Source organism: Protopterus annectens, chromosome 10.part0 (assembly GCF_019279795.1).
Source record: "Protopterus annectens isolate FY-2018-M chromosome 10.part0, PAN1.0, whole genome shotgun sequence".
NCBI classification, from domain to species: Eukaryota; Metazoa; Chordata; order Ceratodontiformes; family Protopteridae; genus Protopterus; species Protopterus annectens.
This window is the reverse complement of record NC_056744.1, coordinates 883,389,671-883,407,936: the sequence shown is the minus strand read 5'-3', so window position 1 is coordinate 883,407,936 and position 18,266 is coordinate 883,389,671. Positions and strand designations below refer to the sequence as shown.

Below are 18,266 nucleotides of genomic sequence, written 5' to 3'. Positions count from 1 at the left end.
AAATGGGTCACCTAGTCTATAGCTTTAACCCTTCCAAGGCCTGGAATAGCCTACCACTAGATTTAAGATCTCTTGAACATCCCAATCAATTCAAAAACGCTACAAAAAAATACTTTCATGAAAAATGGCTTTGCCAATGTAATTATCCCCCGTAAACACTCCCCTATAGCCTTCTACTTCTCTTCTCTCTTCCTTCCCTTCAATAAACTAACTTACTACTTTATCGTCTCCTCTTGGTACATCACTGTACAAACATAACTAGTAAAATATTTCAGCTATGTAACTATTGCACTATTATGTATATAATATGTAATTATGAATGTATCCCTCTGATGAATGTATTTCTATGTATTTCACTTGCCACAGTTTAATGTATGACACTGTAATGCAATAATGTGTGGTACTGATGAATGTAATATGTGGCACTGTAATGCAGTAATCTGTGGTACTGATGAATGTATTTTTAAATGTATTTAATATGTAAAATTTCTATTTTCTGTTGGAGCTTTTCTTCTTGGGCATTTGTAGCCCAGTCGGACAAACCCGGTCAACAAATATAAAATAAATAAACAAACACATTTGTAAGAGACACTGTGTGATAGTAAATGATACTTTGACTGAGACCTCTCAAAGTTAGCTGCTCTTCTCAGTTCTTCCATTCTAAGTGAATGGCACCATCATGTGGCAGTCCAGCCATGGGCACCGTAATCTCAGAAACTGTGGATTTGCAGTGTATTATGCAGAAGATTTTTTTACACGAATACAAACTCTCATCAGGATGTCTGCCCCCAGGGGGGGGCATTCAGGGTTACAAACAGAATAAAATTAGTAGTTAGTATTTCTGTCTGGTATATACAGGTTTGCAATGAGCCAAACTTAAGGAAAAGTTTAAAAAATATATGTTTTTTAATTGTTTTCCCATAGTGGTCCTTTAACTAGGAATTTGCTTGATCTAATCAGTAGAAGTGTGTGGGGGGTGGGTTCTTGCTGTTCTTAAATGCACTTTCACAGCAGTGTTTAAATTGTTTGCTTAGAAAAGGCTGGTTTAAAATTAAACAAAACATATATTTTCCACACCTAGTTCTAAGTGTATGAAAGCTGATATGTTTAACATTGTAAAGTATTTCTGATTTTTTTTTTGTTATTGAGGATTGCTTGTCTGTGCCGAATAAAGGCTTGTTGCTTTGGAACACTACCTGGGTTTTATGACTTTTGGAAATTACTGTGACTGGTCTCATCAATGTAGTTTTAAGACTACCAGTTTTTCAGTTTTTATAAATGTATATGTAGCACTTCAACTACTAGTATTAACTTTCCAAAGAAAAATTTCTACCAACTTCCCAGAGCAGCAGAGACCAACAAAAATAAAAGCAAATAATCAAACTGAACAGATGGAGGCTAAGTGGATTATCAGGCTGAGTGGAGATTTTGGACATGGGTTGAAGGAGTTTGTACCCATTAAACCCAAACTGAAGTTAAGACCACTAGCCAGATGAGAGTATTTGCCTTTGCATCTGCAATTGTATATGTTTGTTTTCTTGTTAGTTAAATCAATATTTTTCACCTGCTTATATGAAGTTTTACACAGAATGTTTACATAGTTTTTATGTTGCATTTATATGTACATGTTTTTATGTGCTGTTAAAATAGCATATATTTTAGCTGTGTCTTTACTTTTTGTGGTCATGTGACTGAATACTGTTTAACCCCTCTATTTAAAAGCCAGTTTTGATTTACTGTGTTTGTTACCTGATGAAGCAGCATTAGCTGCAAAAGCGCTTATGATCTACAATAAATTAAGTTTTTAACCTGGAGAGTCATGCCTTCCTTGGGTCCATCAGTACTAATATTAACTATTATATAAAACACAAATCCACTAAGTCACTCTAGCACTTCGGCTCATAAAGCCTTGTAGGCTTATATAATTAATATTCTCTACTGGTTTTGCTGGCCTTTTTTGCTTTATCTTTCTTTTTTTTTGCTCTTTGTTGTGGTGCAGTACTAATATTAATTATCTTGATGAGCCCCTGGAGAAAGACTTTGAGGGAAAAAAATTTAAGTCTAATATTTTTTCGTAAACCTACCTTCTCCAATACAAAATTACAGTATAACATTAATCACCAACTCCATCAGAAGAAAAGCTCAATTAAGGGTCAGTCATACACTTAGTGTGATTAATGTCAAAGGATGACATGAAAGCATGAAATGGAGAAGGAAGTGTCTTGTTTGATGATCAAGGTTACCCCACAGACTTAGTAAATGACATCAAGGAACAAGTTGTTAAAGAGAGCAATACTAAGCATAGGCCCCTGCTGAGGAATGGGTTATAAAGACACGGACTTGTGGAAACTACTTCACATAACAGTAATTTTAACAAGGCTATGGATTTAAAATATAGTCCAGAAACTATATATAAAAAAAACCCAAAAAGCAAACCTGTAAAAACTAAAATAAGCAAAATATATATCTCTAAAGACTTCGACAGAGGTTTGATTACATAGAGATTTAGAAAGGAATGTCATAGGAATCATATTTTACATCGCAATAGTCTACACCCTCCTCATGTTTATCGGAATATCATAAGGGGGCAATTTATGAGACTATCAAGATTGAATAATGATGACTCCATTTTTTGGGAACAAGTAAACATGTTAAAGAATGAATTTTTAGAGAGACGTTATAGAAGAAGTGAAACACAAGGGTAACTTGACCATGTCCTAACTTTGAGGGGCAACGTGGCTGCACCCTATTATTCCTCTGTTGGAAGAGACTTGGGATATAATATTAATAGTGATGACTATACTAGGAAGGCATTAGGTATTGTATTACCCCCTATTCTGATAACGTAGCTGATATATGTGACATTGTCAGAAGAAATTGGCATATTTTGAGATCTGACAAAGAGGTCAATACCTGTATAGGCACAGAACCTACGTTCGTATTTAAAAATAGAAGCACATTAAAGAGAATGTTATGTTATGGAAAAAGAAAAGTGGATAGTGAAAGGAGGGTAGGAACTACTTGCATGAATTGTAATTTTTTTTTTTTTTTAGCTACATTAATACCAATGATAGTTTTATACATCCAAGGACAGGCAAAGAATATAAATTGATGGTTAAAGCCACCTGTAGGTCTAAACATCTAGTTTACATAGCGCAATGTCAAAGTTGTCAACAGTTTTATGTTGGCAAGACTGACCGTACTTTAATGAAAAGAATGAGAGAACATATAAGAGGTATACGGCAGGGTGATACCAATAATTCTTTAGAAAATCACGTAATATGCACAACCACTGCACACACTTTTAAGTTTTTTGTTATTGATTTACTGAAGGATGAAGGTAGAATGAGGGATACCAATAATCGTACTGAGGATAGGGAAATGACTTAGATTTTGAGGCTACAAGCCGATAGGGAAGGGGGTTTGAATTATAGGGTTTCTCTAAAACCCAGACTGAAGAATAGGAGACGATTTAAATGAGTGTCATGTGATGCACGTAATTTGATTTTATTGGTTGATTCTTATTTCTACAAAGTATTTAAAACAGTTGTTTATATGGATGGTATAAGGTCTGATGAAGTAGCTTGTCCATGAAAGCGTTTACCGATTTTTAAACAAGTTTATGTTTTGAATAAAATGGTTTTCTGCCAATATTTCCTTGGTTTTATTTTACTTATAGTCCAGAAATTGTTATTGTTAGCTAACAGAACAGAATTGGAAAATATTTTCCTGTTATGATGGGGGGGTCTATATTACGAGATCGAAATCCTGTTTCAGCGAATATTACAAGACCGTCACTTATAGCGCAAACTACAGTAATGGCGAACATTCAAAACCGCGAAACACAAAATGACGAAGTGTCATGGTTGGCCCATCTGCGGTATAGCTCTGTAAGGTAAGTGTGCAATAGTTACGAACCTTAGGGTTAGGGTGCGGGTTAAGGTAACTGTATAGATAGGTAATTTATGTAAGGTTTAGTGTAGGGTTAGAAGTAGGGTTTTGTTAACTGTATGTGTGTGGATTATTTGTTTTGTTTGGGTATATGTCGGTAGGGTAACTGTGTGATAATTACGGACCTTAGGGTTAGGGTGCGGGTTAAGGTAAGTGCATAGATAGTAATGTATGTAAGGTTTAGTGTAGGGTTAGAAGTAGGGTTTGGTTAGTATATGCATGTGTTTTATTTATTATGTTTGGGTATGTAGTATGTAGCACTCGGTGGTGTTGGCAGACTATGACGGTTCAAGATTTGAAAATTTGCGGTTTAGGGGGTTCAGCATATTTGCGGTTCGGGCTATGTGTGTTGGTCTTGTGGTGCTCGATGATACAGGTTTTTGATTACGTAATATAGACCCTATGATGGTATACCCCTGAGGACAGGTGATAAACCTACTTTTATTTATAAAAGGAACAGGAATATAAAAGAGAAATTGGAGGTAGTACAAAAATCTACAAGTACCACTAATTCAGGAACCTATAAATGTGCTGTGTGTGTTCGCAATGTTCATCTGTACATGTTGAACCTGAATTAAAAACTCAGTTTAGAATATGATTTTAGGTTCACTCAGAAATTTAATTGTGGCAGTGCAGGCATCGTATATCTAGCCTACTGTGATCCCTATCAGTCTTTTTATGTGGGCAACATGGAGGAACTTTGTGTAAAGTTGTCAAGCTAGAAGTCTTGGAAAAAAATTACTCCGAAGACAAGGGCAGTGTAAACATCTCAAATTCTGAGTTTCTGGACTTAGGGAAACCAATGGCTTCTAATGAATTGTCCTTTGGCTCGCCATAACATTTTTCAGAATGACTATACTAAGGAGGCAGGTTGCCAGAGATCTTGGCCAACAACACAGTACTGCAGAATGAGACAGTAACCCCCTTTTAAGTTGATTTAGCTCTTGTCTCAATTGTCCTCTGGGGAGGCTGGCACAATTCAGAAAGACACTGCTGCAGGCTGAATTGAAAAAAAAATCAGCGGGATTAGAAGTCATAATGGGGAATTTGTTTCCTGCTGTCAATAAAGTTAAAGACTTAAACAGTTCTGAATCACTATCATATGTGAGAAAACATCTACAATTTAACTATAAGCACAAGAAAAATCCTCTATGAGGTACTTATCCTTCCACAAGAAGTAGGGTAAATGACAATGCTGAAAAGTCATGCAAGTGCACTGCAAGAAAGATCTAAAGATGGTAATAACCAACAGCCCTCTTATACTACTGTCAACCTCATATAGCAGTAGAAGGGAGTTGGGCAAAGCCACTAGGTAAAAGGTACAGTTCTGTGAGTGGGGCCAGCTGTCAGGCTACCTGCAAGCAGGATATCTATACAAAAATTACAACAGTGAATATTACCATGACCATTTATTTGTTTCCTTATAATTTGTCTTCCAGAAATAACTTTCCAGATCAGGGTTTCTGCCAGTCCATCAACAGGTACTGCCACAGAGACCCTGGAAGCAATTGTATATGGAAACATAGTGCTTTTCAATCTCCCTCTCAGATCTTGTTATCCTACTTGTGCTCGACAGTAAGAAATAACCAGCTATGAAGCAAAAATATGCTGAAATGCCTTACATTTATCCATTTCAATAACTCATCCCAAGGAAGCAAATAAATGTCAGTCTATGTTAAAGATTAAATAGAATCCCAAAGACAAGTTTGTTCTCTGAGGAACTAGAAAGCACTCTATTCTTCCTTGGTTCACCCTCTGCTAATGGGATAGTTTTATATTCAACACCAGTAATATAAATTTGACTGCTACTTCAACATAGAAATATCCAAAGCCACCCATTAATAAAATCACCTGTAATGTCTGCTCTCCATGCAGAGGGTAAGACAGCACCCTCAATAATAAGAAATACCTGTTACCATACATTGAACAGACTCATGACACAACTTTCAGCACACCTCTGGATTACTGGAAAGCACAGACGTGCTGTCTAAGAAATACCTGTTACCATACACTGAACAGACTCATGACACAACTTTCAGCACACCTCTGGATTACTGGAAAGCACAGACGTGCTGTCTAAGAAATACCTGTTACCATACACTGAACAGACTCATGAAACAACTTTCAGCACACCTCTGGATTACTGGAAAGCACAGAAGTGCTGTTCAACAGGCTGTGCTGCTTTCACTTTCTTTCCCTCTCCATGCAGAGGGTAAGACAGCACCCTCAATCCTAAGAAATACCTGTTACCATAGATTGAACAGACTCATGACTCAACTTTCAGCACACCTGGATTACTGGGAAGCACAGGTGTGCTGTTTAACAGACTGTGCTGCTTTCACTCTTTCCCTTTTTTTTTTGAGCTGAAATTTCTTGGCTTTTGGAAATATAAAATCATTCACTAAACAGTTATTCACTAGTAGAAATGAGGTACAAAAGCAATTATTTAAAAGGTATGAGAATAACATAAGAGCAAATATTAACAAAAGAGCCCCAAGAACAAAAATTGAAGGAACTGCAATGCCATTTCTTACCAACTAAAGCCCATCTCCCAAGAAAAGGGGGCACATTACCTCTCCACATTTATCTTGTCTCACAATTTTACACCAGAGTTGGTAGCATTATCCCACTCCCACTTCACACTTAGTTCCTTTATTGCAAAACAGCATGCAAGTTCAAGTAATAGTAAATTAACTAGCTGTAGGAAAATTGATTTTAAGGTCTGTGTCTGACAGTGCTGTGCACTCAAAGCAACCCAAAGCCATTTATTTAACCACAAGACACAGTAATAGACTAACCTTCTCTGCTCCCTCAGTTGCTTGGATCATAAATCTTCTTAATGCTTCATCAGTTTCTTTCGTATGCTTCTCCAGTTCCTGCAGCATTATAAAAGTACAAACAAAATGAAACACTGGCAAACCAACAGCAACAGCAGAACCACAAAATCCAGAATATATACAAATAATAATCACAGCACACACAACTACCAGAAATAAGATCTACACAAACTAAGCAAGAGTTTCTTGTTGGCAGCAGCACACACTGCATATTTAATGAGACAAAGAAATATTTACTTTTGGGAATACAGCACAACACATATTTACTCACTTTATAAATACATAATAGCAAACATTGATTTAAAAAGGTATGTTACTAAAATTAAGTTTAACAAAGTATGTGCATCATTAACATGAAACAAAATGAGTAATTAGATCAAAACATGATAACATTCTGAGAAGTTATAATACACATTTTCCAAAATGTCTTCTATTCAAAAATGGTAAATGATGAATTTTTTTGCATTACAACTCAAAGTCTAGGGAAGTTGCAGTAACACTGTCCAGCATAAAATCATAAGATAGGAATTTCTGAGTTTTGAAAAAAAAAAATCAGCTACATCCTTAATGAATCAGGTGAGGCAAAAAAGTTGCAGTTATACTGTTCCTGCATCGCAGCATAAAACAGAAATTTCTGACTTTTAGAAAACTTACACATCCTTAATGTATCAAGTGACCTACAAAAAAGGCCCTCCATGGTGAGCTACTAACTGGTTATTTCATTACTACCAATTACACTTTGGCACTTTTTTCAAAAAAGGCTGCATTTAAGGTGGGTCTGCACCACTTCTGGTGCCTGCCATAACATTAACAAAAGCTGGCTACATACACTAAGCATGGTTGTCAGAGCTCACCAGTACACCTCACACAATTAGTATGCACTTTCCTGAAAATCAAAAAACAATGGAGATTTGATAAGTTAAGAAATCCAACAGCCAGGGATGGTGAAGAGAGACATTCCCAAAGAGAGACATTCCCAAACAGACAAGAGGTAGTATTACAGACTCAAAGAATTTCTTCTTAGTTGATCAACTCATACAGTGAGAAATGTCCTATTATATCTATCATCGAGAACCCTCTGTGATGACAGGAGGTACTGCCAGGGAGACAGGCCAGTGGGTGTGTGATTTGTGCCAGCCCAGCTAGATGGAATTTTGCAAATAATTGTATGTCATTAGTATATCAAACTGATTTGTACAGATGCTTATGCTGAAAATGTATTTGTGAGCTTTGCTTGAGTTAATTGTGTTAAAATGTATCAACAGTGCACCCTGCTGAAATGAAGACAAATGTGCATGTCTTCTGTTGACTGAATTAAATGTATATGTTTTAACAGAGGACACTGGCACAGCAAAGGTTAACCAGCTGGATTATTTTAAGAAAAATAAGGGAACTGTAAATGACCTGTTACATCATTGAAGGCACCCCCACAGTGCTGAGTAGGCCCAGAGATGGTAGGTCTAGGAGCAGCCATTATCTGTTAGCTTTTGTACAGAAGACGGGGGCTGTTGTAAAGGTATCTGACTATAGACATTGCCATAAAAACTCTAAATGGGTATTGTAGCAGTCTGTTAAAGTCCTGTCTCAAGCTTCAAAAGGAGATATTAGGAGAACCTAAAGTCTGGTGACCAGATGAGGCCACTCTGCAAGTCATCTTGGATATTATATTTTACAGGAAGTAATCTCAGAATATAGAGTATTCTGTTTGGAGCCTGACTAGAAAGACTGCCCAAGTATTTCATCTTGTCTTGCCCAAGTAAGTTATTAGGGAGAAGTATAATTCTCTTAGATTCAGTCAGGAATACAGCAAAGCTTAGTTTAGATATTGTTTTTCTTTATTTGTATGACTCTGTCCATCAATGCTCTTTTCAATATTTTCTGTGATTTACTGTGAATATATATTCAGTATTTTATGCTCTTAATATTTATTATTAAATATATTTAAAAAGTTTATTGTGGTCGGTTCTTGTAGAGAGTATCTAACCTTTGAGAGTACTTATATTTATTTGGTGACACTGTGTGGGCCACTGTCTTTTGGCAGTGATAACTACCTTATAGTCAGGGCAGAAATAGTCAGTAGACCTGTACCAACCTTTTCTAGGTGTGTGTGTGTGTGTGTGGGGCAGGGACACAAAGCACTGGGTTTACAGAGAGGGTGCTGGAAGACTTGGCTTGGACCCTCGGCTGAGGACCTAACCCTACAGCTGTACCTGTGGGGAGTCTTACTGGGGATCTGTAGAGAGACAGACACAGAGATATCCAGAACCCAGGCTGAGTGTGTTCCATGTGTGCTGTTAAGGAAAACTGTGCTTGATGCAGAGAGGTCTGCATCTGGAAATACTGTGTGTATCCATTTCTATTCCAAGTGCACTTCTCTCAACACTGTCAGTGGTGAGGATTCAGGCTCCTTGATTACTGGCCCAGTGTGGGGATAACACATGGTGGTAATCACTTATTGGTAGCAGTGGTGGGCATCACACCCCTCAGTGATGGGTGTTTGGACAGACCGAATCCCAAGCACATGCTAACATGATGGAAGGAGTCTGAAGGCTGCACAAACACAGCTCAAACAGCAGAGTCCTGGAATATGGATTTCCTAATTGCTATCCTACTTCTTGAGTCACACTTCAGATAATAATGCCTGGTGAACATGTGGAATTAAAATCAAATGGCCATGGCATAGATGTTTGCAACAGAAATTATCTAGATACCACTTCTCAGATACTGAAGTGAGCACTGACCACATCTGTCAACAGGTGGTTATCTACCTAACTTGCAAAAAATTATGTAATGTCAATCTACATAAAAAGTGTGGGCATGGCAAATGCAAACCCTTCCCTCTTTAATGTAACTTACCAATCTTATTAAGCTTGTGTATCTACTTCAGGTAACACCTAAGATACTGGTGGAAATCCGTGGTGTAAATGACTCACTCTCCCTTCATTTCTGTCACCACAAAGAAAGGAGGAAGATTAATGTACTAGTTAAAGAAAAACTTGAAACCACTTTCAGAAGGAATCTTAGCTTCATCCCGAAAGAAGCCCATTCCTTGTGAAAGACCAGAAATAACTTTCTAAATACAAAGGTCTGAAACTCTGAGATTCGCGGCACATACAAAATGTCTACAAATAAAAGCATTTTCAAAGAAACGGACTTCAACACCTCAAAACTAGGTCAAACAGTAGATAAGCTAAGCCTGTTAGGAATGAATTTCAAGTTCTAAGCAGGACACCTGTTCTTCAAGAAAGATGAAGATGCAGAGATAGACATCCTTTCTGAAAAGGCCTAACAAACAAGTGCTGAGCCACAAAATTACCTTCCACAAATTCATCATACACAAAGGACACATACACCTTGATCAGGAAATAAATGAGGCCTAAATAAAACAGATATCTGAGACAAGTCAAGACCACCTGCAAGGTAACTGTCAAGAAAGGTAGAGGGAACCAGTCTGTTCAAACTAAAATCCATTTCCATGTGGAAGTACAGGTCTCCCAAGTGAAAAGCTTACTAACACAGCCTTGATAACCTCACATATCCTCATGTAAAGTTTAGAGAATCTCCAAGAGCATCAGCACCTGAAACTCTACCTTTTAGAGCCACAAAGTGAAATAAGAATGTTTTGCTTATTCTTCTCTAAACTTCACAATACAATGTTGAATGTCTTTTCAGCGTAAGAATATGTCCAGGATATCCTAACCCTTGCTCTGCTTAATCAAGCAGAAGATGAGAAAGACCTCATTTCTGAGATAGATTTTCAAGTGTCACACACTTACAAGACTCTGACCAGACATTGTCATTAATATTTGGAAGGACACTAAAAGGAGTAAAAAGTAACTGTAAATAAAATGATTTTTTACTTAACATTATTTGTATAAAACATTTCATGATATCAACTGCATGTTATAAAATAATGCAGATTTCAGTTGTATGTAGTCAATGGATTCAAAAACGAGGGGGTAAAGGTGAGTACTTTCAGGGATTATGTGTGTTCAAGATACTAAAGTAAACAAGTATTTTGTTTTAGTTTAAAAAAATGTAGGCATTACAATGTCTGATAGGGTGTGAAAGTACACTGATTATAATATATGTAGAGTTAAGATGTTTTCTCTTACTTTTCCATAGGTGAATGTCTTAATTAATGCCCTTGGCTTACTCTAAAAAACATTTTTTGTGTGTGTAAGCATTGAATTTAAAAAAAATAAGAACACACTGTGAAAGCAATTAGAAGTTTTTTCTTTAGCAAATCAATGTTCGCTGTGAGTTGAGAAGTCTCCAGCTGAAGGCAGTTGGAATTTCCTTTCTTATGTTTCTATGGAGACAAGCTGACTACAGATAAAGGCAATAAAGAGAGTTCTGGCCCACTGCTATCTGACGGAAATGTAAAATTAAAAGTTATAAGGGTAAGCAGCTAAATAAAAAATGAAAGTTTGAAATTAATGGAAGTGAAAAAGAGAGAGCAGCTTTCCTGCTGCTTAAATATTTCAATGTATTTACTAAATCACTGCAAAATTTTGTTTTATTTACAGACTTAAATTTAGTATTGTTTGTTTATTTACAGACTTAAATTTGGTTAATGTTTTCTGAAAGCATATCAGCTGTTTTTCATAAATGGGAGGGGAAGAGAGATAAGAAAACAACAGACAGCAATTACTGTAAGTAGGAGTACAGACTGTAACACTCACTTTAGCATGGATAACCTTCATTTGAGGTTAGGTACTACCTGTGAGTTCAGCTGTTGATTTGGGACAACTGTTCCAATCAGGAGGGTTAAACTTTATTTCAAGATATACATAGTTTTGTGCTTTTGTTTTAAGACAACAGGTTACTGGGGTATTCTGGGGGTGTGCTTGCCTTTTTTGAGGGTTTTCATAAAACAAAAATTCATGAAAAATGTGACATAGGTTCAAATGGAGATGACAGAAAACAACAGGATAAAAGATCAACCTGCCAAGCATTAGCAACACAAAAGTTGGAGAGACACATTTTAAAAGCTGTCATGTGTAACACGTGGGAATACTAACTTCTTTTACCATAATGGCTACACTATCCATATTATTTTGGAATGTTAATGGCCTCACAGGTATAAACAAAAAAGTAACAGCATTGGATTATATTAAAAAATGCACAGTGCAAATAGAAATGCTACAGGAAATATGTTTAGAAAGAAATGAGCATGTGAATTTAATAAAAAAAATATAGTTATATACTCACCATAACATTCCATCCATGTTGCCCATTTTCATTTTTTCCTCAGATATGGGTTCAGATCTGATCCCTCGGAACTGACTCAGCTGTTGCAATAGCTTGTGGCAACCATAAAGCTCTTGAGCATCCTACCTTACCGATAATGCCTCTCTCCCAATCCTCTGAGATCTTATTTGCTGATAACAGAAAAATGAAAGAACAGAAAAAACACCTTAGCTAAGGATAAGACCATTCCTGGCTTATGTAATAGACAATCATCAAATTTAGATCAATAATCAACCTGCTCATCTTAAAAAACAAGAAAGGGACAGGGGGATAGTGGGTGGGTTGTTGAGGAAAAAATGAAAATGAACACCACAGATGGAACATTATGGTGACTACATAACTATTTTATCTGATGTTGTCAATTTTCATTTTATCCTCACATATGGGACACAGTCCCCAGCTACCTTTTCCCTTAGTGGCCTTTCAGAAGGATATTCTTCAGAACCATTGAACCAAAGAGGCCCTAACCCTAGAGAGAGATCAAATACAGCTTGAAATGAGTAAAGAAAGTATGAGGGGTAGCCCAAGTCACTGCTGCGCAAATGTCAACCATGGATGCTCTGGCCTGAAAAAACTGAAGAGGCAGCCATAATTCAAGTGGAATGAGCTCAAACAGTTTCTGGGAGCTCTAAACCTTGTCTATTGCAAATAAAATATATACAGTCTGTAATCCATTGACTAGAGTCACCTTGCTCACTGGAAGATCCAATCTATTTTCTGAGAAGGAGATAAATAATTGACTTTGTTACCTTATGTTCTTTGTTCTATGAAGGTAAACATGTAGTTGTCTATGAACATCTAACAAAAGCAAAACGCATTCACCTTTACTGGTGAAGTTTAGAAATAAAACTAGTAGACTAATGGATTGGTTGATAGTATTTTCTGAAACGATGTCCTGTACAAATGAAGGATTAGTATGTAGCATGACCCTGTCTTTGTGGAACACCAAGTATGGCAGTTGGGATGATAAGGCCTTAATTTCAGAAATTCTTCTTGCAGATGTGATGGCTACCAAGAAAATGGTAATATGAAATTTAAGTCCCAAGGTGGTGAAGGATCTTTATAAGGATACTTAATAGAGTTCCTCTCAAGAATGCTTTGCATAGCTTATGTGAAAGCAAGGCAGGAACCGTCAAATCCGATGTGAAAATTAGAAATTGCAGCTAGCTGAACTTTTATTGTAGAATAAGCTGCCCCCTCATTAAAAAGCTGTGCTAAAAACTGCAACATAGTGTGGACAGTAGCTGAAAAAGGGTCTATATCATTTTGTTGAGATCAGTGTATGAATCTCCTCTGCTTACTGTTGTACAACTTCCATGTAGACAGTTTATGAGAGGATAACAGAATATGATGAACTGGGGAAGAAAGGATAGATTGTTTGGCTATCAATGAAACTGGAGATACCAAGCTGTCAGCTTAAGACACTGGATGTTCGGATGAGGCATTCTTGTCGGATGTGACAGGAGATCTGGAATTGGATACAGAATCCATGGTGTCTTCTGTAGGGGAGGCCACAGAAAAAGAAACCAAATTTAACAAGGCCAATATGGGGCAATGAGGATTACTTCTCTCTTCAGCCTGTTCACTTTCTGAAGAAATTTGGGAGTCAAAGTTGGTGGAAAGGCATAAAGCAGACCAGAAGGCCAATAGTGAGTGTAAGAATCCCTCAGGGACTCCCCACTTGAAGGGATCAGGGCAAAGTAGCTGCTGCATTTGTTGTTCAGAGGGGATGCAAAAAGGTCACAGCAAGGCTGGCCCCTACTTGTGGAATATACTTTCTGGCACTTTGTGATTGAGGGGACCACTCATGAGACATAATAATGGATCTGCTCTACTTGTCTGCTATCACGTTGGACTTTCCCGAAATGTGCATTGCTGCCAGAAAGAGGTTGGACGAGATCACCCACTGCCATGCTCTGAGCACTTCTCGACATAAGGGGTATAATCTGGTCCCCCCTTCTTGTTGATGTACCAGACTATGATGGACTTTCCTGGAATGTACATTGCTACCAGAAAATGGTTGTACGAGATCACCTACTGCCACATTCTGAGCACTTCTCGACATAAGGGGTATGATCTGGTTCCCCCTTGCTTTGCTGATGTACCAGACTACTGACATGTTGTCCAACTGAATCGCAATTTTCCCCAGAGGGAGAGCATTCTTGAAAGGCTTGCAAAGCTAGTAGTACCATTCTCATCTCTAGTACATTCATGTATGATTTGGCCTCTTGTGTAGACCCATATGCCTTGGACTGTTTTTCCCAGATAATACCCTCCCCACCCTATCTTGTAAGCATTCGTGGTCACTGTGGCCTTCAAGAGAGTGGGAACAAAGGGGAAACCTTGTATAAGTTGATCTGATTGAATCCATCATGAAAGATCCTTCTTACAAGTGTTCCTAATTCTTACTGGGGCTGACATGGGTTGAAGGACAGACCAGTGTACTGGGAGAAGCCACTGTAAGACTCTCATGTGGAATCTCACTACTGGAACTAGTATTATTGCTGCTGCCATAGACCCCAAGGTCTGAAGTACTGTTTGAGCAGACATTCTTGAACTGTGTAGCAACTTTCTGACTTGACCTCTTAGGGACACCATTCTTGATGATAGCAGACATGCCACCATCTTGATTGTGTTTATGTTTGCTCCTATGAAGTCCAATTTCCAATTCCTGAGAGGGGTCTAGATGCAACTTTTCATAGTTTACTATAATACCTAACAAGGAATAAGTTCGAAAAAACACGTCTTTTGCTTCTAGAAACAGATGCCTGGTCAGGGTGGTTATGAGCCAGTCATCTAAGTACGGAAACACCCGGAATCCTTGTGGTCTCAAATGAGCTGCTACTACTGCCTTACACTTGTTGAACACTATGGGGGTTGTAGTGAGACCAAATGGCAGTATTCTGAACTGATAGTGACTGGCTCCCAGCCAGAAGCGTAAATGACTTCTGGATAGCCTGTCCATCTTTATATGGTAGTACTCATCCTGAAGGTCTATTGAGCACAACTAAATGTCCTTTTCCAAGAATGGAAGAATGGACTGAACTGTGGCCATCCTGAACCTGCTCCCCCTGAACTGATTTGTTCAATCTGCTGAGATCCAAAACTGGTCTCCAGTCCCTTGTCTTTTTTTGGTACCAAAAAAAAAAAACCTTGATTAAGTACCAGATCCTCTCTAGTCTGGTGTGAATTCATGGATGACTTTTGTCTAGCAGCTTTTGTATCTGAATAGCTGCTTGCTCCATTGGACTGGGCGAAACATCAGGGAGTTTGTCGTCTTGGGGAGGTCGATAGGAAAAGGGTATGTATTATCCTATGCATCCATTTGTCATTTATGTTCAGTCATGCTCTCAGGTGCATGGATAGATGACCCCTGATTGCCTTCAGAGAAGAGCAATTGGGCCTCCATTCATGACCACTGGTAGAGTTTCCCAAAGAATGCATCTCTGGACCCTTGATGCTGAGCCCCTTTGTTGCGGGGGTGGCATCTTTCATCATTGCCCCCCCCCCCCGCCCCTGGGGGAACTTTCACCACGTGCTTGAGGAAAAGACCCTTGTGAGTTTTTGAACCACATCTTTCCACTGCTCCTATGATTTTTTTGAATATGGCCTCTGGGGATTGGAAAAATGAACGCCCATGGTAGAAAGGGTCTTCCTATCTTTCTCACATCTGGACAGCATATCTCTGATTTTTCAGCCAAATAAGGAAGTGCCGTCAAACAGAGTGTTGACAAAGATTAAAGGGTTCAGCAAAGTAGCACAAGCGCATCCAGGCTTGCCGCCTCATAGAGACACCTGAACCTGCAGCTCTACTCGCCCCTTTGCCTGCATGTCACATGAGCCTCATGGAGGAGTTTGCTATAGCATGCAAGGTGGCTAGCTGGGAGGTAGCCAAATCTTGTACCTCTTCAGACACAGCTCCTGAGAGAGTATCTGACAGCTACTTGATCAGAACCCTCTGCAATCTAGTAAAATGGGAATGATAATTCACAGACCTCAAGGCAAAGGTCGCTGAAGAGAAAAACACAGTTCCTGCATCTATTAATCATCCTGGAATCCTTATTAGGAGGATGAACAGTACAACTTTCTTCCACAAGTTCTTTTTTCGTGGCCACCACCATGACCATAGCATCTACTGGAATGCCTTTCGACCAAAATTTCTTGTCTTCTGGTGATGGTATTATTTTATTTGCTCTCCAGAGAATAGATTAAATGGAATCTGGAGTCTCCCACACCCACCGAGAAATCAACTCTATGAGCTCGGCGGCAGATAGGATCACCCAGGATGTAGATGGTCAGGATCCAAAAGCTGCCAGGTACACTGACTCCTCTAAGGGATTGCTGGGTTTCCAGCCACCACTTTGTTTCAAAATCTCTTGGACATCCCGAAGGAAACATCATCTGTAGGAGACTGTGGGCATCCCTCACCTTACTCAAAGTCAGTATCCTTGGTGATGGACTCCTCCCTGGAGTCTAGGTGCTTCCTGTTGCACTTCCTCGTCCAAGGAACCTCCTCCGTGGGGAGTTCCATGGAGGTATTGGAAGAGGACAGGGGAATCCTCTTGGGTATCTTGGGGCTTCTGGACCCACTGTTTCTGTGACAGGTCTGGTCAAGACAGTGGGTGTGGGATCTGCAAAAGCACAAGGCTGCAGATCCAAAGGGAGAGACACTTGTCTGTGCTGCCAAGGCAGACATAGCCCTCTCCAAATCCTCAAAAGCTGAATGACACCAAAAAGTGAAGGATCCCTGCTCCGAAAGATCATAGTTACAGATCTGGGCACCCTCAAATCCAGAGGACTGCACTCCCGTGGCTAAAACCAGGGCCAGACTGATCCAAACCGAGGCTCCAAGAGATAGGGATGGCTCTGAAAACTCCTGAGTCGACCCCCTGTCTTCGACAAGACTGGGCCATCACAACCCCAAGAACTCCCTGGCTCTGATGGGCCCGAGGACCTCACAGCAGAGGTCTGAGCCAAGGAAGGGAAAGTTCTCAGTTCTGACATAGACAATACCGACTGGATCCAATCCAAAGACTCTGAAACTTCCAGGGAAGTCAGAGGAGGAATCTAAAGAGGGGAAGATGAGATCTGAAACTCTTGACCCTTAGGGTAGGAGCCGAAGGGGGCCTTGCAAAGCCTTGCACCCAGAGAATCTTCTTGACCATCCTGTCCACTTAATCTTCCGTGAGGCTTCTGGTCAAGCAAGTAGACAATGCCGATGGTGACTTCGGTCTCTCCAGGAAAGGAGAAGGTACTCTGGACGGTACTGGGTCAACAGAAGGAGAGTACAGAGTCCTAGGCAAAGATTGGATAGGTTTAAAAGGGCTCCCCATAGGATCCATCAATGGATCCGACCTATTCTTCGGAGTGGAGAGGCTTGAATCCAAAGTGGCTGCATCAGATAGGGGAGTCCTGGAAGTTCTTGGATCCACAAAGGTCTTAGGATCCAACAATTTAGTCACTTTCGGTGAAGGCTCTGATGGCAACTTCTGAGCAGAAGAAGGCCTTGTCCTTCCCTTGTCCAAACTTCGAGGACAGGGAGGAAGCTGGGCTAGACTGTTCAGACTTATTTCTTTTTTATTTCTTTATCAGAGCCAGAAATGGCCTCCCCAAAGGAGGAAGGCAATATACCCTTAAGGATTCATTTGTTTCGGCATTCAACTAGGACCCAGACAATATACACACAAACTGTGCAAATCACTGAATGGTGTTTTGTGACCACATTTGGAGCATTTTTTTAAAGCCAGCCAGCTTATCTGATTTCTCTGCCATCATTCTTACACTAACTACAAGGGAAGAAAGAGAAACTTTTTTTTGGAGATTGAAGTTAGAGAGATAAACTGGAAAAAAGGGTAATAACTACTAATAATAGTAGTCTAGATGTACAGCAGTACAGGAGAGAGGAGTCACAGAAAAGAGGTAGGGAGAAGGGACTACTAACGATAGTAGTTTAGAAGTACCTTGGTACTAACCAGAAGGAAGAATTAAAGGTTAAAATGAAAGAAAAGATGTTTAGTTATACAACTATCTAGACTGAGAGAAAAATTGACAAAGACTGAAAAGTTTTTTACTTAACTACCTGAGAGCTACTGGAAGGACCACATCTTTGCAAAGTGGCAAACAACATCTGAGGGGATTGGGAGAGAAGCATTATGGGTAAGGTGCTTGAGAAAGTTTTGGTTCCCAGAAGCTATTGCAACGGCCAAGTCAGATCCTGAGGGATCG

General features: G+C 39.2%; 1 protein-coding gene across 1 annotated transcript in view; it reads right to left on the bottom strand.

Annotated features, from left to right (window-relative positions):
- CCDC18 (coiled-coil domain containing 18) overlaps window positions 1-18,266 on the bottom strand; it is a 2,776,331-nt gene that overhangs the window by 1,592,404 nt on the left and 1,165,661 nt on the right. Inside the window, exon 9 of the mRNA XM_044086821.1 lies at window positions 6,750-6,827. Within this exon, the coding sequence (XP_043942756.1) occupies window positions 6,750-6,827 (78 nt within the window). The remainder of the gene's footprint in view (window positions 1-6,749; window positions 6,828-18,266) is intronic.